The sequence below is a fragment of the Lissotriton vulgaris genome, chromosome 5 (genome assembly GCF_964263255.1).
Source record: "Lissotriton vulgaris chromosome 5, aLisVul1.2, whole genome shotgun sequence".
NCBI lineage: Eukaryota > Metazoa > Chordata > Amphibia > Caudata > Salamandridae > Lissotriton > Lissotriton vulgaris.
The window spans coordinates 994886355-994907797 of record NC_141693.1 but is presented as its reverse complement, the minus strand read 5'-3'; the positions used below and the strand labels follow the sequence as shown (position 1 = coordinate 994907797).

The following is a 21443-nucleotide window of genomic DNA, read 5'->3' as shown; positions in this document are numbered from 1 at the left end:
AAAAAATCCCAGTTTGTGTTTTGAAATCGAGGAGATGATGAGGAATTCTCTAGATGTTCATTTTTCAAAAAGAAAGATTGATGTAATTTTTAAAAAGATAACAAGAGGCATCATCTTAGGTATTCCACAATGTCGCAGGCTCTTTCCTAAAGAACATTTTCTGTGCTTAAAGAAGAATTGGTTTATGATATTTGCTCTTTGAAAAAAGACTCTGACAGAGCTAGGAATAAACATTGTACACTTTTCATTTACAAAAGAACACTAATACAAAAAAGTGATGATAATGGTACCCGCATCAGCATCCGATGAATTGTGAACTTAGTAGTTTTAATTCTGGGTTTAGGTTGGTAATGCTTTCAGTTCAAGTATATAACAGTTGCAAGGCCAATTGAGAAAAATGTACAAAATTCACGTAATTTGCCTTTTGTCTTTTCGCAAATTTCGGTAAAATTACGTGTATTAAATCCATAATTTGGTGCTATATTTTAGCAAAAAATAAATTCCTTCTGTCAATTTTTGAATCAAGGATGCATTTCACACTAAAAAAACGTGCAAACAAAAACAGCGAACCACCATCACTCATATTCTGTTGTTTCTGTGCATTTTCATTACATTTTTACCACAATTCGTTCGTTCACCGGAATTTTTTACTGCAATGGTGCCGAATTACTCAAAGTGGAATGATGGCGTAATTTGAGGAATTTCACCCAACATGCGAAACATGAAGTCCTAGCAAATTATGCAGATGTCATTAAAATTTCACCCATACGTAACACAAACTTGTCTAAGGTTTGCATTTATGTATTTGTCAGCTAAATAAATTCAATAATCAAAAGTTAATCATTTATTGACAGTGTATAGACTAAACATCAACACATTGTACTCAAACGCACACACAGACAGGAGAGTGAGTGAGTGGATACATAATAAGTAACTGTGTAATATGGGTCAATAATACCATTGACGAGTTTCAATAATAATATCATAAACCGCATACACTAAAAAATAGTGGTTTGTAACTGTCACTATATTTCTGTGATACGGCAATAAAGGACCTGATACTATTTACCCATTTTGTATTTTTTGTAGGATGCTTATTTGGGATAGTCAGCTTGAAAAAGTGCAGCTAACAATGGGGACTGATTGGAATTAGAATGTTTTGATTTTGTTTACCTTTCATGAATACATTTCTCATGAAACAATGGACAACGGTGAGGGCTATAAGATTTATACGATTCTGGAACTGCACCATTTACCTCATATATACCCTCATATAAGTTGCATGATTTTCTGATTTTACCCAAAAAATGTTTTTAGCTCAAATGGATGAAAATAATACTGCCAGAAAGTGTGCCACTAAATTTGCAATTGTGTTTTCACATAATTCAGGAAACGCTGAAACATCATTTATTTCTCCATACTGCATAATCGTAGTAACTCTGACAATGTAAAGCTCTGCAGAGGTGTTTGGGAACTGTCAGTATGATGCTGAAATACATAATTCACAAGGACCTGTGAAATATTTTCCGTACTTTACTGTTTTCTCTGAAACACTGGTTTTTGAATCAAGACATTTAGTGCAATGCAAGCCCTTGTAATACATGTAGAGTGACAATAATTGATACAAAAATGGGTGATTGTGGGAGGATGAGGATTTCTAGAAGTCGAAATCATAAGATTATTAATTCCCAATGCAAAGAGGAATGAATCCAAAAATGTGCTCTTCAGTTTTTAAGGCAGTAATACAATACACCTATACTGTACTGCATTTACAATTATTTAATCTCGAAATGCAGAAACATTGACAAAATTATTTTATGAAGGCTGATGCTTCTGGTCTGGTCAACAACAAGTGAATAATTCTGCTCTCCTGGTAAATAATTGTGTTACTCAATTCCCAAATGTTTCCAACACACTTTTCAACTGCATGAAAGTGCACAAGAATACAACCAAACATAAAAAGCAAAATAAATACCCCTGCTAGTAATCTCTTCTCTAGTCACAGAGCACAACAGATAAAAAAAATACTAGCTTTGATTCACTTACTTTTTCGACCCCTATTGTTGTCTTACTAAAACATGTATCCACTCGTCACCTATGCTGCGTCCTAGTTAATCTAAAATATATGCTGACTTGGTGTTTATTTGAAGAGATTCAATTTTCAACTTGGCTGCTTTACAACAAATCCAACAACTGTATGTTACACTCTTCCCCATCTCACGCATTTTCCATGAAATTTTACAGAAGTCTCCAAAACTAGTCCCAGAAGGCCTAGTGTTCTCATGTAGCAAAATGCAATCGCTCACTGCAGTTCAGAAAGCACAGAACGTTTTGAACTACTTTCCAAATCAGATCAGATGTATTTCTTTTAAATTCTACCGCACTTTTTAACATGGTTTGCTAGAAATGACCTCAGCTATACAGACTCTTGTCTTTTGTTTCACCTCATCACTCTGTGTAATGTTAAGTAAATGACTTCAGCATCTTTCCCACCAAACAGCAACACTGCAATGAGAGTGCTATAAATAACACATGTAAGTGTTATTTTCCGCGTATTGCAAATCCGTTCTCATCCTTTTAGGAGCGGGATCTAAACTTTAAAGGCATTTACTCAATCAGAGTGTGCTTAGGAAAGGTAGGCTAGACTGACATCAGTTGCTAAGGTATTCCGTTAAGGTTTGGGGACAATCATGATGATGTAAGTAATGATATGATGGGGGAATATAATTTAGAAGGAGTGATGGTTTAAAATATGCTTGGTAGGCTTTTGACGATGATATTCTGGCAAGGTGTCATCTGTATCGGCATGCCAAAGCATTGACGTTCTTGATCACATAAAATCCAATAGTTAGTGGAGGGATGACCAATGTCCGGCCAGGTCGAAGTGCCCGTGGTTTAAGCTCTGGGAGAGTTCCATCATCCACCATTTCTAGCAGATGTCCATTTAGCTGTACAGACCTAATAAAGAAATATAAAAAAGGCTACAGTTACATATACTCTTACTAGAATTCCTTACTTTACAAAGAAGAATTTATTTACATTATACAAATATATTGTGAACTTTTGAGAAATTAGTTTTTGAATATAATATTAGTTGTGAATCTGCTACCCCAAGAAAGGAATGAAAATAACAAATACAGCATATCGTACATTATACGTTGATGAATACAAAACAATTAAAAATGAAGGATTCATGACATTCTAAAAACTGTTTAAATTATTTAAAACTCCAGTGACAGGTGGACACAAAATTAAAACGTAGGGCCTGATTCACAAAGATAAAGTGAGACGAAAGTCTAAGTTTACGACTTTATGAATTGACAAAGGGCATTTACTACTCGGAAAAGGTCTTTGTGTATATCAAATGTCATACTTTACAACTTTCAGTATTCACAAAGAGCATTTATGAGTCGTAAATGCCCTTTGTGAATACCGATAGTCGTAAAGTTAGACTTTCGTCTCACTTTACCATTGTGAATCGGGCCCGTAATGTTTGGTATCAAAGATCATATTCCTTCAAAAATATCTCTCAAATAACATTGACAATTTAGTTTAAGAGTAGGACAGACATGTAGGACAGGCGTGTTGATGTCTGGAACACCTCCATAGCATGAGGTGCATGTGGTGGCTTGTAATTTTATCAAATCTGTGACACACAAGTCTCAACAGCAAATACTCAAATCACTGAGCTTTTTCGCATAGTTATCTTACAATTCACACTAACTAATTTGGAACCAGTCTTGCACATGCTTTTAGAGCAAAAGAAAACACTATTTGCTATCAGTCACCTTGAAGGTATCAAGGTTTTTTTTTCAAAACCTATCTGGCTGCAGTAGAGAAGGAGAAAGAAAAATGACAAATACCCCATAGCCCCTATATTTTTACATCCATGTCAATGATTCTAGATTAAAGCCTTACAATATATACTGTGGCAAAAATGTTTTATTTCCAACTTGCATTTGTGATCTATTTTTGGCTCCAGTTAGCCCCCCACTTTTTAGGTCTGGGGTTAGCTAAGACCTTTTGTTTAGAAAAGAAAAATTCCTTAAATATATATGCTTACATACACTTATATATAGGGCCTTGCAGTCAGAACTTTTTATCCATTGGTATGGTGTGGTGTCACTCACATTTTGCTTCTATCCACCACAGCTTACAGTATTTGGCAATAGGTCAGCTCACTTCAGGTAGTAGTTCTAGTCACTATGAGTGATGACATTGTATTCTTGCATATGTGCACATCCATCAAAAAAGTAGGCCTCTTCAGTGTGATTCACGTTTTGCTTCCACCCACCACAGCATACATTGTGGTGCAATGGGCCAAATCACTTCAGCCAGTAGTTCTAGTCATTATGACTGCACATCCACCAAAAAAGTAGGCCCCTTCAGTGCCAGGATTGGTGAACTAATCTCTACTTTCAGTCATCTTATGGCAGGTGAGCGGCATCTGTGCTCCTCTGCATGTAACGACATTGAGGAGCATTCTGGAGCCATAATCCCTGCAGTCATATATGTGTCACAGTTCAGAAGTGAAGGCTTTTTCTCAGGCTTCTATTTTAGGGTTTCAAATTGCAGAGGCTGTGCTTCCCTTTTGCCAAAATATTCACTCCTTTGAGCTCATTGCAGAGATAGGGCCTGGCGATTCTCCTTCTTCAGTCTTTTTCATCTCTTGACAGCCGGCCCAAAGCAAGGACTGACCGTGACACAGTTCTTTCAGGCCTTATTCATGTAATTAAATTCTACATGGATATATTTTATTCATTTTTTAAAGTGCCACAGGGGGTTAACTTAATGACTATTATAAAGATAACCAGCTTTTATACCAAAGAGCATCCTTCCGAGATCAATAAAAGTCATACCGCTAGCTAAATGTAAAGACAATTATCAATAGTATGCAGCTAAAGCATGATTATACATTAAAACTAACACAATACTCACAGTCGCGGCTGCTGTCAATATGCAGTGGGTGGGCTGCAGGACAGCAGCGGCGGGGTTGAATTAAAAAAAATTATTAAAAAAACATACCTAATTCTGCAGCTGCCTCATTCTTCTCCTGCTACTCCTGATTGTCCCTAGAACAGACTCCCTAACCAATCCAGACGCTGCTGTCATACTATGAGAGAATTGCCGGGATTGGCCTGAGTGGGCTGCTTAGACTCTTTGCTAAAGCACAGGGAGTCTGGCATGTTTCTCCATCCAGCTGTAGAATACAGTTGGGTTAGAGAAACCTAACAGAACATGTCTGTTTGGCCGGCCAAAGACTACCGGCCAAACAGACATGTGCACTTAGAAGTGCACAGCCAGTCCTCCCTGTAACCATATCCCCGCCGCACCCTACACATGCTGGATCGGACCGCAGCTGAAAAATAAAACAATATTAAAATATTGTTTTATTTTCAGTGCTGGCTCTGAGCCAGTGGGCTATGCTTGTCCGCCATTGCGGAGGAGCCGCCACTAAGTATTTAATGTATTGTATTAACTAAACCTCGTGTTCTCAGAGCGCATGGCTGCTTCAGTACAGTTTTTATAGCTGTATTAATGTATCTATTACAGGGCTCTCCAGCATTTCCTGTAGTGAGAGCTACTTCGGATCAGTGAAAATCATAGTAAGCTTTTGAAGGGTAAACAACTTGCACATTGTTACCAGACACTCCCATGCCCATCTTCATTGACTTTAATCCTAATGTCCATCGACCCAGATAATATGGTTTGAACTAAATACCATGACTAAGGGCAATATGAAAGTGCTGCAATGTGTGTCTTTGGGGATGTATGAACATGTGTGTGTATAAATGGGATATATTTGTAGGGGTGACTGAGAACCGGTGTCATATGTACTTGCAGCACAGGACATAACTTTTGCCATATGTGGCACCATTACATGTATAACACAAATGTTTTTTCTTTTTTAAATGGGCGAAAGTTAAAGTGCAGAAAAGTAATCTGCAAAAAAGTTCATAATATGGAACATTTGTCTGCACTTTAAATTTCTCTTATTTAAAGAAAAAGCTGTATTTTTCCATCATCCTTATGGCACAGTGTCTACTAGCCACTGGGAGTAAGATGCCTGCTTATTGTATATGCAACACTTTGAAATGGGAGAAAATAGACATGACTAGTTAAATGAATCATTAAACTAACTTTTCATTTAAATTTTCTTTCATTTAAAAGAATTTTGAAACATCATTTTGATCACAGTTCTGATACTGAGTTGACAAGGACTTTTATTCAAGAGTTAAATACCACAGTGCTTCAGTTGTTCACCTCTGTAACCCAACCCCAGACTGGGGCCTACATCTGATTGAGCATTGCTCAGTATCAGGTTGTGCTATCTGCAGCCTGGTGAAAATAATGTAAAATGAACATAGCCTTCCCGTTAACTTTGAAAGGATAATGTGACCTTGTGTTTATTTAAAAATGAACTCAAGGCTGTGAGCTACTCAGAGGATATCTGGGAGCTACAGGGAGCTTGTGATCAATTAGTTAGAGACACCTGATCTATTATAACGTAACAATACACATTTTTATAGTACAATGGTCAGGCTCGATCACAAGTGTGACCTTTATCTTGTATAGGACGGTAAACGTATTATAAACGTAACTACTAAACCTCTCTGTGAAATTACACAGGTAGGTTTGGCCCCTGTGTTGTGTTCATTCTGGCTTCCTAAGTTGATAACGCTAAAGGTATATTTTTTCAGTAAATACATTCACCATGTATAGCTTCTTTGCACACATTGAGATTACTTATTACATAAAATAAAGATAAAAAGACACAAACTTTCTGTGCTGTGCATATTTAGCGTGTCTGGTGCATTGTTCCTGCAGAAGCTGTATGTTGTTGTTGTTGGACATCTGTGAATGCTTAAAAGGTAGGGACACATCCTTTGTATCAGTGTATACGTGCGTTTGAGGCAAGCAGGGAGGGTGAATAAGAGTAGTTTGTAGTGTGTGTGGGCTTAATGACATAATATGTATTTGGCCTCAATTATATTTGCTAAGCACTTGCTTCCCCTACAGCAACAGCAGGCTCCAGAGTTTTCCCTACAGAACGATTCTCTTCCAGCAAATAATAGGCTGTCAGGCCACAGAGAGAGGTGTGGGGCATGGGGCAGAGTGGCTGACTCTGGCGCACAGGGCCCATGGATCTGTCCCTGTTGGCAGCCCAGCTCAGCATCATGTGACTCTGGGCAATAGTTCACTTAATCTCCCTGAAGCCCCCCCCCCGCACCCCCTCCACCGCCTGGATACCCTTAGGGGTGATAAGTCGGGCTTTACAAATATGGAATTATGATTATTATTATGATTTTATCTAAGTGAACAGTGGTCAATCCTTTCATGCACCATTTGTAATAGGTAAGTAAGTAAGTTAAAGCTGTATTTGTTCTATTAATATAAGATCAAAATGTAATTTAGAATTTCATGGCATCTGTAGCAAAGTGGGTTATTGGTTGAGATGGTTGGAAGTCCCATTCAAGCATTAAACACAATCATAAACACAATCCTTGCTAGGGTGAACCACAAAAGTCACTAAATTAACCTGTGCTTAACCCTCTGGTAGTTTGGCACAAAAGCAGCCAGACTTAACTTAAAGAAAATGTGTAAAGTATTTATGCGGCAGACAAACAGTAATAAAGTGAAGACTAGGGCTGGGCAATAAACTCCGCTCTGCCGGTAGAGCCACCCGCCCAGCCCTAAAGAGGGAATTTCGACATGACTGTTTTGCTCACAGGTGCTGCTGAGCAAACGCGTCCTGATTCTATATTCATTGTCTGGGATGTTCCTGGTACAATGACGCCTTTCTCATGGTTCCCACCACTCAGAACGTGTCTTGCTGTTAGTATGATTGACCTCTGTACTTTCAAGGCGGAGTCAAGCTGTGGTTTGACAGCCGGAAAAGCTAAGCTGGATTGAACTGTCAGCCTGAAAGAGGCGGCAGACTGACAACAACACCTACCAGGTAATTACTATGGTTGTTTCCTTAGTTTCCATTAGTTTCTATGAGGTCATGGTAAAGGTTAGAGGCAAAGTTTAAAGCATCATTCACTGTCAAGAGAGTGAACACCATGTGACGTAAGGCATGTGATGTAATACGCTGCCATTTTGCACTATGGAAAGCTATATGGAGTAGATCAACTAACTTTCTCCCACTGTCTGTTGTTTCCCAGGTGTGGCCTTTGGGAACACTAGAGGTATCAACCTCATCAACCACTGCTGGGATGAGCTAGACCTCAACAGGCAGTGAGGCAATCATAGCTGACTCCTAAGCTGATGTAACCTCTTTCTGCACTCACATCTCCACCCAAACAGCCCTGCTGAGGCTGTGCTTCATGTCCCAGTAGCACAGGATCAGGCACATTGGTTTTCCACTTACAGAGCAGCCGGAAGGGAAATGTGGACTTGCTGTGGTGTGGTGCACAGGTAATACACACTTTGCAGCTGCCTCTCAGCCTGCTGTGGTGTCATGCAAGGACATTGTAGTTTTGCAAAAGTTACGAGTAAACTGTTATTTTTATTCTACACTTTTACCCTTCCCCTTAACCCCTTAAGTGCTGCCTCGGTGCATTGGCCGACGGCAGCACTACCTCCCCAGTGCTGCGCACGACCATTGGACGTCCATTCAGCACTAGTTCCAATGGACAGCGCAGCACTGGGGAGGGATGTTTACGAGCATCTATGAGGTTAATAATGTTAACCTGTTTGTTTCCTTACCCCCTTATTCTCTATTTCAAGACGGCTCTAGGCACAAGTATCTTGATAACCGTGGAATGGTGATGGCGTTTTTTGGCTTTTTGAGTAAGGAATTGTTTTGAGAGACGACACCACGCCTCGATTGTCTTCTATCAGTAGATACATTTTTATCTGCCTTTGAGTGTAGCCAAGTTAGACTCCAGATGAGATTGTGCGTGACCATGCCATTGTCGATGTGTGCAAGTATGTCAATCTTTTGGCGACCTCTTTCTGTGTGATGTATTCTGACAACTTTACTATTAAAGTTCAGAAATTAACAATCCCACTGTTGGCATGTTTTCATTTACTCACCTGTGGCTGCCATTTTGTGCATGGTGGTAGCACACATGTGGTGAGTGCCCCTCCCCCATTCTCCTGCACATATTGAATGATGTCAATTATTGCAGGCCTCTCATTCCTTTGCGTATCCTTCCTCCTGCACCCATCTGCAGGACAGACAATTAACACCTAATCACTTGAAGGCTTCTCTTCTTTTGCTATTGTTTCATCTCTGGCCATAGTATGTGTCTGCAACCCAATCCTTTCTTCCCCTTCAATGATTGGCTTCTCATGTTCCCGCTTCTCTTTTGTTACTCTCTCTCTTCATCTACTACAGGTTTCTGTAGTCCTCGCCCAGGGACCTTACTGTAGCTTTTGTCGCCACCATTCACACCTCGACCTTGCCACAGCTCAGGTGATAGATCTGTCACAACACTTATTAGGCTGTGCCTTCTGTTTATTGTTGTCCATTTCACTTCAGGCTTACTTCCTGAGCCTTGCCCGGCTGCGTCACAGCATGAGGAAAGGTGAGGCTGCCCTACAGGCCTCTCTCTGCTTTTCATACCCGGGACTTCACCTGCATTCAGTAGTATTTTTACCATACTTGTACTGCATGGCAATGAAGCTGCTACACCAGAGGCCAAACCTCCTCTTCTGATGTTGTGAGTAGGGGTGGGCAGAATTCAGCAGAATATTGCAGAGTTTTTATGTAACTCTGTGGAGCTCCGAAGAGTAAAACGCTGTGAATTACACCCATCCTTAGTGAATACACAACACAAGAAATGATATCAGAAACACAAAAATCCAATCAGTAGAACCGGAGATACTGAATTAGATTTTTTTTGTGAAAAAGCATCAAGAATCACAAAGCGCCAGCTGTGGGTATCTCGGCGTGCTGGACCAAGACAAAGTCACAAGTTCAGGCTGACTGTAATGGAGTGCTGGCCGGGTCAGGATTGAGTTCGGCCCACTTGAAGTTGGACATCATGTGTTTGATACATGGTCTGCTCTGCGTTGCTTTTGGAGGGTTTGTGCCGCTCTGCATTGGTTCAGATTAAGCTTTAGGCTGTGCAGTGAGGCTATTTAGGGATTGGTGTTGCTTGGCATCAGTTTGCTGAAGCTTTTGGCAGGGGCTTTTTTTCTTGTCGCTGGGCGTCAGAGCCGGTGATGTTTTCGGGTGACTCTGGGCAGAGTGGCCTTGCACCACTTTCTGCTGGATCTGATGGAACCTTTACTTAGGCAGGGATCAGTGCCCTCTGATGCAAGCCAAAGGTCCAGGACCTGGAGGGGGGCACCTTCTAGGGATCAGAACTCACTCCAGCAGAGGCCATCAGTAATGTCCTGGCAGGGCAGTTGTTAGGCAGCTGGGCAGTTGTTAGGCAGGCCTGTGTAAGCTTATTGCGTCCCTGTAGCATCCCTGTAGCTCAAACAGGAGGTGACCCCTACAGTCACTCTGGGCTGTCTGAGACCAATGCAAGCAGGTCCAATCTTCCTTCTTCAGACAGCATAGCAGTCCTTCAAGCAGTAGGGCAGTTCTGGTCGCAGGGCAGTCCTTCTTCTGAATCTTCCAAAAGTCCATGAGTGTTCTGATGAGTGGTGCTGAAGGTCCTATTTTTATACCTGATACCAGCCTTTGGTGGAGGAATTGTCTGACCTACTCCAAAACCAATTCTAATCAGTTCTTTCCCTTCCCCTGGGTTTGCCTCCAAACTGTCTAGGGTGACAAAAGGCAGGGCGGGACTAATGTCAGGTTCCTTTGTGTGCTGTGGTCAAGGTCCATTGAAATTAAATCAGGGCAGTGTACCGCTTCTTCCCAGACATTCTGCCAGGAAGACTCTCTCCAGGCAGCACCCAGGCCCCACTAGGCAGCTTTCTTTTTCTCCAGAATATTTGTATTTCTTTTACAAATACTTAGTTTAAGCCTTGGCTCTGCCCATTGTACAAGATTCAATAGTTTTTGGGCAATCCCAGTTCCCTTGTGATAACTGGAGGACTTGCTTCACTGTTCTTCTGTTAGTCCCTCCCAGAGAAACATTTCTCTCTCACCTAGCTTTAATTGCATTTTACATTGCACCCTTTCACTGCCTATGCCAGCTCTTTTTTTTTTGCATTCAGGCTCCACGTTGCAGCCTGCATTGGGCTCACCACTGCCAGTATATATGTTATAAAGGCAAATATAACTTTTTTTAAGCCAATATCAGCAGTGTTGACCATTTTAGAATTCTGTTTTGTTGAAGTATTTAATACAATGATACTGTTCCATGATGGCTGTCACGTTGTGTTCATGATGGACTGTTGTATGGCATCCACTGATCTACTGAACTGTCATTCACATTTTGCTTCCATCCCTACAGGATATAGGATGGGGCAAAGGGTTTATTTATTTATTTTGGACATTTTTAAAGCGCAATGTTACCCGAAGGTGTCCTGGCGTTGATTGATCGCTAGCGGGCGTGGGGATGAGAGTTAGTGTGAGAAGAGCCAGGATTTAAGGGCCCTTCTGAATGTGAGCAAGTCGGGAATCTGTCTGAGGTTCAGAGGCAGCGAATTCCATGCCTTGGCGGCTCCCAGGGATAGACTTCTGCCTCTCCAACGGGCTTTTCTTACTCTGGGGACTACTGCCAGGCCCTGCTCCGCTAATCTTAAAGCTGTCACTGGTTTGTACCACTGGAAGAGAAGGGTCATACATTGGGGGCCCAGGCCGTACAGAGCCTTAAAAATCACGCAGAGTGACTTGAAAGCGATTCTTTTCCAAACAGGCAGCCAGTGTAGCTTTACAAGGTCCTGAGCTACTGAGGTGAACTTGGGGGTGCCAGTGATCAGGCGTGCTGCTGCATTCTGCAGGATTTGAAGTTTGTTTAGAAGTCCCTGCAGACCATTGCTGTAATCTAACCGGGACATCACCAGTCCGGTCACTACTGTCTTCTTGTGTTCCACCGGACGAAATGCCAGGACTTTCCGGATAGTTTTAAGGACGTAATGGGTAGCCGAGGACAGTGCATTGATTTGTGGCCTGGAGGACAGAGAGTCGTCCATCAGGACACCCACATTTTTTACTTTCGAAACCGGAGAAGGGGGAGCCCCCATTTTTTCTGGCCACCAACGAGGGGACCAGAAGTTCTCACTTGACCCAAACAGCAGCACTTCTGTTTTTGCAGAATTGAGCTTCAGGCAGTTTCCTGCCATCCACTTGCTCACTTCCCGCATACAGCATCTAAACCGGTCTGCAGTGCTATCCAATTCTCCCTGACGCAGTGACACCACAATCTGCGTGTCGTCAGCGTAGGATGTGAGATTGAATCCGAAGGATCTGATCACTGGCGCCAAGAGAGTCGGGCTCAGGGAAGACCCCTGAGGGACTCCGCAGGGGAGCACAAATGGCTCAGATTCGAAGTCCCCCAAGGCCACCAACTGAGTCCTGTCGGATAGGAAGGCTTGCAGGATGTCGAGAGCCTTTCCCTGAATCCCACTGGCCCGCAGACGGTCCACCAATATTTTATGGTGGAGCGTATCGAAGGCCGCGGATAAGTCCAGCAGGATCAGGGCGGCTCTGCCCCCGTATACAGCACCCTTCGTATGTCTTTGGCTGATTTAATCAGTGCCGATTCTGTGCTATGTCCCGCCCTGAATCCATGTTGTGAGGAGTCCAGTCTCTCTCAGGAGGAACTAAGCTGTCTATTTAGTATGCCCTCCATGATTTTGGCTGGGAGGGGTAGTCTGGCGATGGGACGAAAGTTGTTTAAGTCTGTCGGGTCCAAATTGTTTTTTTTTAGAAGGGGTAAGATGGAAGCCTGTTTCCAGCGTAGGGGAAATTCCCCCTTGTCCAGCATGATATTGAACAGGGGGGTAAGACCCGAAGTGATGGTAGAGGGAGCTAGTTTGGCAATTGTAGCTGGGTAGGGGTCATGTGGGGAGCCTGATTTTATTCTCATTAGTCCTTTAGATACCTCTTCCTCACTAATGGGGTAGAAGTTCTCTAGTATGTCAGATTTCCTATTGATCTCCAGATGCGTTTCAGGGGTGAGTGTGTTTGAGGCACTGGTCGTAATTTGGTTGTCCAGGGGATGAAAGATCTTCTCTACTTTATTCAGAAAGAATTTGGCTAAGTCTTCGCATAGCTGGCGACTAGGTGGTATATCTACTGATTTGGGGGCTGCCAAGGAGGAAATTGTGTTGAATAGTTCCTTAGGAGAATTATTTGCTTCCTTAATCCGTTTAGAAAAAAACTCACATTTAGCCAGGAGGATCATCTCCTTGTAAACTCTCAACTCTGCATTGAGCAGTTTTTTATCCTCTTCCTTGTAATTGTTCCGCCATAGTCTTTCTGATTTTTTACAGCGAGTTTTATGGTCTCTGATTTGTTCTGGGAACCAAGGGGCACAGGGGCTTGTGCGAGTGGAATGTTGGATTTTCGGGGGGCAAGTTGCATACAGGCAGCCTCCAGCCAGCTCGTGTAGTCTGTAGCGCTTCCTCCACGTTTCTTGTGGGGGGTCGTGTAGAGGATTTCAAAAGGCCTTCCAGTGTCTTGCCTTCTATGTTTTTCCATTTCCTGATCTTACTAGGGGCCATTTTAGCCTTACTCGATCTGGGGGGGGAGGCTAAGCTGATGTTGAAATGGACTGCGGCATGGTCCGACCAGGAGACCTCTAGGTTAGGATGATTGGAGAAAATACCGTCAAGGGTATGCCCTGTCTTATGAGTCGGGCCACTGACCATTTGCTTTAACTCTACTCCATGTAGCAGTTCTAGGAGATCCTGAGTGTCCCGGTCAATGCCATTCTCAAGATGAAAATTAAAATCTCCAAGTAGCGTGAAGGAGTTGGCGCAGATGGCTTCTTCTAGCAGGCTCCTCAAAGCTGAAAGGAAAGGTGCTTTAGCCCCGGGCGGCCTATAAAGTAGGCAGCCTCTAAGGGTTTGATGGTCAGAGAGGATGATGTTAAGGATGAGCACTTCATCTTAGTCGGTTATACCGGGCTGTACTATCCCTCTGAGGGATTTATGATAGATAATAGCCAAGCCACCACCTTTCATCTTTTCTCTATTCTGTGTAAGATAGACATAGTCCGGAGGAGTAGCGATGACAATATCGGGGCCAGATGCTGCATCTGTCCAGGACTCAGTTATAAAAGCAATCATAACCTTAGAGTCCTGAATGAGCTCCGCCAGTTCGGTGCTGTGTTTTACCAGAGATCTGGCATTAAGTAGCATGCATTTCATAGTGGCCGTTTTTTTTGTCTCTATGATATTATGTGGTTCCTTGGAAATTGGCAGGGATTGCCAGAGTACCTTGGGAAGGGTCTGCTTACAGTTAATACATTGATGGGGAAAGAGCGGAAGGTCGTCCCCCATGGCCATTGTAGGGCAGCTTTTTGAGTCTGTATTGCGGCCAATCATCAGTAAGGTATTGCGGTTGTAGACCTGCCGCAATGTGGATTTTTTTTTATCCAACTGGCCAAGGGTTCCGGCCCTAGGCGCGGGTCCAGCGCGGACGGGCGCAGACGGGTTTGCCTTTGGCGTGCCGGCGGCACCCCCGCTGCGCTTCCTAGGCCAGGGAGTCATTTTATGCAGGCAGGGGTGGGCGGGGCGGAGCACTAGACTGCTCGCTCAGCTCGTCTTCCTCACTAAAAATGGCGGGACCGGAGGGGCGATATCGCAGGGTTCGAGCCCTGAATTGTGCAAATGCGCGGTTTAATATCACAACGAAACACACACACTGGATTAAAATATATTAGCAGCAAGATGAGGAAAGTAAGTATTTCGAGTCCCGGCTCCCGCCTCAGGACTAGTAACACACCACTCACTAGCAATCAGCGGGGATGTGGTCGCCCGGCGCTTTAATGCAGGTAGGGGCAGGCAGGGCGGAGCACTAGACTGCTCGCCCAGCTCGTCTTCCTCACTAAAAATGGCGGGACCGGAGGGGCGATATCGCAGGGTTCGAGCCCTGAATTGTGCAAATGCGCGGTTTAAAATCACAACGAAACACACACACTGGATTAAAATATATTAGCAGCAAGATGAGGAAAGTAAGTATTTCGAGTCCCGGCTACCGCCTCAGGACTATGTAGTATTGAAGTAGGCAGGACAACAGGATAGCTTGTAGATTAGGTTTAATCAGCTTAGGAGAAGCACAGCGACAAGGGGCAGGCAAAGCTATCAACTGCCAGAAGGCAACCTTCTACTACAAAGCCATAGAACTTAAAAGCACAGGGGTTCTAACTACAGGTGCCTGGGAGGCACAATACAGTGAATACTACATTGTCCTCTTTTCTGTAAAACAAAAGAAGAAACATTCGTAGCTGGAGAAGGAGGGAAGAAAGGAAAAGAAAAGAAGAGAAAAGAAAAGAAAAGAAAGAAAAACCAGAAAATTAGATGGGTAGGAAAAGGAAAAGGAAAGCACAACCGGAAGTGGAGAGGAAAGATAGAAGCAAACAAAAGGTTATCTGAACCTGGCAGGAATCTTACACACTCTATGACTCCTGCGAGGTCCTGGTACAAAAGTATCAACAACATTTCTGCCATTTCCGTTAATATCGACAGTACTGAAACGTTTGTCGTTTGAAACAGAGCTGGGATTGGGCTGAGAAACACAAGTGAAAGCATCATCACTACTAACCTTCACAATTTTACAGATGTTCCACCAATCCTTATTATTCACACGTACAGCATTTCCGCAGACCTTATCAACTACAAGTGGCTGAGAGAATTTGCTCCTACCCTTGGTGACATGAACAGGATTTTTAATGCGAACCACATCACCAGCACAAATATCATGGGGAGCAGATCTCTTCCGTTCATCAAAATAAGGTTTCTGCTTCAAACGGTGCACTCTCCACAGGAATACGAGGAGAAGCGAGGTAAGGCAGGTTCTTTTACCTTCTCCTAAGCAGCATCGTCGCCAACAAATTTGTAGTATTGAAGTAGGCAGGACAACAGGATAGCTTGTAGATTAGGTTTATTCAGCTTAGGAGAAGCACAGCGACAAGGGGCAGGCAAAGCTATCAACTGCCAGAAGGCAACATTCTACTACAAAGCCATAGAACATAAAAGCACAGGGGTTCTAACTACAGGTGCCTGGGAGGCACAATACAGTGAATACTACAGACTAGTAACACACCACTCTCTAGCAATCAGCGGGGATGTGGTCGCCCGGCGCTTTTATGCGGGCGGGGCGGAGCACTAGACTGCTCGCCCAGCTCGTCTTCCTCACTAAAAATGGCGGGACCGGAGGGGCGATATCGCAGGGTTCGAGCCCTGAATTGTGCAAATGCGCGGTTTAAAATCACAACGAAACACACACACTGGATTAAAATATATTAGCAGCAAGATGAGGAAAGTAAGTATTACGAGTCCCGGCTTCCGCCTCAGGACTAGTAACACACCACTCACTAGCAATCAGCGGGGATGTGGTCGCCCGGCTCTTTTATGCAGGCAGGGGTGGGGGGGGGGGGCGGAGCACTAGACTGCTCACCCAGCTCGTCTTCCTCACTAAAAAAGGCGGGACCTGAGGGGCGATATCGCAGGGTTCGAGTCCTGAATTGTGCAAATGGGTGGTTTAAAATCACAACGAAACACACACACTGGATTAAAATATATTTGCAGCAAGATGAGAAAAGTAAGTATTTTGAGTCCCGGCTTCCGCCTCAGGACTAGTAACACACCACTCACTAGCAGCCTGCTTTAGCCATGTGTCCCCTTGTGTAATAACAGAATTCTGCCAAAGCATATTGCCTTCACCTACACAGAAAATAGTACAAATCAATCACTAATAGGACAATCTTTACTTCATTATTTATTTCTATTTTCCTTGGAGAGAGCAAGGAGGCCTCCTGCAGCCAGACGGCTCCCTAAATACTGCTGACACACTTTGCACATATGCTTAATTTTTTTTTTTGTGTGTGAAAATCATTATAAAATGTTTCTCCATTCGTGTATATGCGTCTTTCATAAGGGTGGGCATCCTGAATAGATTTTGATGGACTTTACAAAAAAAAATTCTAAGATGGGAGCCAGTATGTAAGCATTCGCATCGGTGAGGAGCCTTCTATGTGTTGTTTTTTTTGTAAAGTACATAATAAAACATTCAAAGATGGTTGCTGATGCAGCATGCGCAATGTAATTCGTTTTATTTATTTATTTCTTTACTTACCTCCGTTCAGCCGTATGCCGGAGTTTACTACCCCCACCCTGCCCCTCCCCCGCCTCACCGCCCACAGCACTCCCTCGAGGATCCGCTACTAGATATAGGGCGTACCCTATCACTGATCTATTGTTCACAAAATAGATCTAGAAAAAGTGAAAGCTGATGCAGGAATCGTCACAATATGTACAATGGAATGGGGACCTTCTAAAAAAAACAGAAAATGCATCTTAGTGCTTCATGCAAAATATGTGCCACCGTATTGTGCAAATCAACATCGCGAAAGAACGTATATTTATTTCTAAAGTAGTGGCTTAGTACTTCTTAGTATGCTATAAGGAGATCTTGTTATAGCACCGTATCACTACTGCTCCACCATGAAATACAGTAAGCTTCAGTTCACTCTAAAAAAATACCAAACATTTCAATAGGTTCCAGGCTTGAACTTTGTCAAACCTTTCAATAGGTTCCAGGCGTGAACTTTGTCAAATCTGGGTGCTCCAAGAGCACTTGAAATACATTCCAAATTCACTCAGGGTTCACTCAAATACCTTAACCTGCTTAGTAGCAAGCAGCAAACGTAGTTTAAGAAGAACTAGGAAATACACTGAATAGACGTGACAAAGCTAAAAAATATCTGCCACAAGACCTTATTCAGGCTCCTGAAATTGCCTCTGCTTCAATACAAGTCAATAGGAAAAATACATTCTCCCGATTTTTTTTTAAATCTCTCACTGACCTCTTCTAAAATGTAGGCATGTATGTTAAAGTCTCAAGATTGCACTAGTGCACAATACAGGAGGGCTGCAGGGTCTTCACAAATTACCCAAAAGACCTCTTCGGGACTACATCATGGACATGATTTCCAAACTGCTGCACCTTTTCAGTGAGAACGGATAATGGAGACACTGTAACCTGTGAAAACAGGGGGCTGCTGCTGGTAAGCGCTCACAACTAAACAGGGCCGTAAACAGGAAGTAAAACAGCTTCACAAAGAATAACACTGAGGGTTGGCGGCACACAGCTAGACAAGACCTGGCTGGATTCTCTAGGACAGAGGTTTTTTTAACATTTTGACAGCTGTGCACTCTTACTGAATCATTACAGGAATCCAAGTCTCCCTAATGAGTCATTATTGGAAGCTGGGGACCACCATTCTATGCAATTTCTAAGATTTGAACTTGAACCAATACACAAAAAAAGAAAAAATGAGGAAATATTTAGTTCAATTCACATCAAAATGGAAAATGTTTTCACATTTTCAATTGTAATTCTTTTTGTATCTATACATTATCATTTTGAATTTGTTAGTTTTAATAACATGTCCTTTGTAAAACAGTACCCCTTGAAGAGGCTGCGTACCCTCAGTGGTTCCAGGTCCACAGGGTAAGAACCATTGCTCTAGGCAATATACCATCCCTGCTGCCCTGCCAAATTACTGTGTCTTGGCTTGATTTGGCTGATTACTCAATAACAGCTTGGCTTCGTATAGTGCTAAAAGCCCTAGCACTAAGTGCAACATTCAGAGTGGCTCAGTGTGACAGTGGTGTGAAGACACAGTAGCACAGTGGAACACCAACGCAGTGGCCGGTCAGCTCTTTTAAACTCCTGATCTTTAAACTGGGAGCTGCCTTCTCTTTGTTGGCCTGCTCTATAGAGCACAGCAGGGAGAAGATAATGACTGAAAATACATACAACATGGGCCGAGGAGGGTACTGGGATGCACAGCCTCTTTGACAGCTCCCATCAGCAGTAACATACTCTGCATTGTAGACAAGTTCATATTAAAACTACTGGGAGATCTCTCAAAGTAGTTGAAACTCAGTCTTGTTTTATAATATTTTGATGTGGTGGTTGACACAATCTTCTTGGCAACACTATCTAGTTCACTGGCAGCCTCAATGGTTCTACATAACTTCAGCAAACCTATCTCCTCAGACTCCATACAAAGCTGCCTGGACCCAGAAAAATAATTCCCTCAATCACCTATGTTAAATTCCTCCTTGAATGGAGTTCACTGAACCATTCTCTCAAACTAACTTCACCTTGGGCTCCAAAGGAAACGTCTTTTGTACCAGTGTGGAAACTAACAGAATTAAAAGGGGGGGCTGCAAAAATGTTAGAATGAAGCCGAATACTCTGTCTTGATACTCCCAACACCAAAGCCATAATATTTTGTGGTGTGTGGTCCAATAGCTGCATAACTTAGAATCTGTGTGTGAGATATTGGGTTGGTGGTTGAGGGGTGTGTGAGCCCTTCTCAAGTAAAAGCCATAATCCAGGGTGTTATCCCTCAGGAAGGTTGGCACAAAAGCAGTCAAGCTTAACTAAGTCAATGCATAAAGTATTTAAGCAGCACCCAATCAGTAATAACATGAAAACACAATACAAGAAAAATCCCACACCAATTTAGGAAAATAGAGTAAAATTGAATAATTATTTGACACCAAAACAACAAACATCCAATCAGTAGAACCAGAGATATGCAATTTCAAAGACTTAGGTAAATATTGATCCTTAAAGTGCCACTTGCGGTCATCTGGTTGTGCTATACTGGCAGAAAGTCCAGAACAGACACAATGGAGTGAGAGATGGATAGAGGGGTCAGATTAGTCCAGCTGAAAAAGTTATCTTTTCAAAGTCCGGTGCAATGAGTCCAGTTCACAGTGGAGGAGGCCACAAAGAGCAGCGAGAGCATTGCGGAATGTTGTCACTGTAGTGCAAAGTGTAGGCCTAACATCACTGTTTCATGAAGACCTGGTCAGGTGTCACGGACAGTTGTTACTGGAGTTTCACGATGGCTGTTACTGCGGGCTGTCAATGCTGTTGCGTGAAGTGCAGATCTTCCTTTGCCAGTTTCTATAGCATGAAGAGTTGGGTTTACCTGAGCTTCACATTGTCAGTTGGTGCAGATGGCAAGATTTTGGAGCGAAAACGCAGGTTCGATGTTGTGAAGGGCCAAAATCATCAGGATTTCTCTTTTTCCTCCTGTAGGAGCTCAACTGATGTCAACCCAAGGGTCCAGGACTTAGGAGGCACCTTTTGGGGATCAGGAACTCATTCCAGCAAAGGGCAGCAGGACTCAGGCAGGTCCAGTTGCAAGTCCAGGCTGGTTCAGTGGAGCAGCTCAACTACGCAGTTGCAGGGAGTTAAGCTCAGAACAGGAGGCCAGCTAACTAGCCCTTGAAGTCACTCAGGAAGTCTGTGGAGAAGGGAGCAGGTCCAGTCTTCATTCTCAGATAGAATGTTATACGTGGTGCTAACTTTGAAGTGGGAAAAGCTTCTGGAGTTTCCCTCTCCCCCTCGCCCAGAGGTGTCTGAAATTTTCTCCCTCCCTGCCCTGGTCCCAGGATGTCTGGCATCACAAAAGGCTAGCGTGAAATTCTTTGTGTGTGAGCTGAGGCAGTGTTATTGAAGTGCAGGTGTTCCAGGTGCCAGTTCCTCCCCTCCCATTAGGTCAGGCTGGCCAATCCTGTCAACACCCTGTTCCTCTTGTGACCCAGGAACACCAAATAGTTAGGATGAGAAAATGTCAACTTCCCATAAGTGATGTGTTTAGAGTTGTGACTTAAAATTCAACTTTACCATTAAAGAGGGTTTTAAATTGCAATTAATTGGACACCAAACATTACATTTCTACCTACTCCCAAACAAAAGTTTTGACTTATTAAACATAATAAGGTAATCCAATGTTATCCTATAAGAGAGGTAAGCCTTGTATTAGTAAAAAATGAATGCAAGAGTTTTTCACTACCAGGACATCTAAAACTTTTTTATTATTATTATTATTATTAAGCTTTATTCGATTTTTTAGATAAAAACCATAAAAGCACATTACAGAATATAAACACCATTACATTTCATTCATATCACAGAAATTACATTATGGCATAAGAGCTTTAAAGGGTCAAGTACTAAAATAAATAATATATCAGGTCAGGTCAGAGTCTGGGTGTTGATACCCCTCACCCCAGAGCTGTTTCGGCCCAACCCACAGTTACTCTCTTCCTTAATCTTGTATAGGGGTGGAGTGATTCTCTGGGATAGAAGTCAGATAGTCCCCAGGTGTATATAGGTCCATCTCCTAACTGTGGTTTCCAAGTCTGTAGGTATGGGACAACATTACTATATTTAAACTTTATCAGCACCAGATCGCCAGGTCTCTGTTTTCGAAGCGGGCCCAACCATCCCACCCTTCTAACACATTGTATTCTGCCATCGATGTCGGGGGGCAGGGGTCTATTCTTAGTTAACCAGTACAGTGCCTTGTTACTTAACTCCTGTTGACTTTCAGATT

The 21443-nt window shown here is 42.9% G+C and overlaps 1 protein-coding gene across 1 annotated transcript in view; it reads right to left on the bottom strand.

Moving 5' to 3' along the window:
* Positions 1-1082: 1082 nt before the first annotated feature.
* Positions 1083-21443, bottom strand: part of LOC147711878 (inactive heparanase-2-like) — a 738870-nt gene continuing 718509 nt past the window's right edge. Inside the window, exon 11 of the mRNA XM_086919554.1 lies at positions 1083-2958. Coding sequence (XP_086775680.1) covers positions 2793-2958 — 166 coding nt within the window. The 3' untranslated portion in view covers positions 1083-2792. The remainder of the gene's footprint in view (positions 2959-21443) is intronic.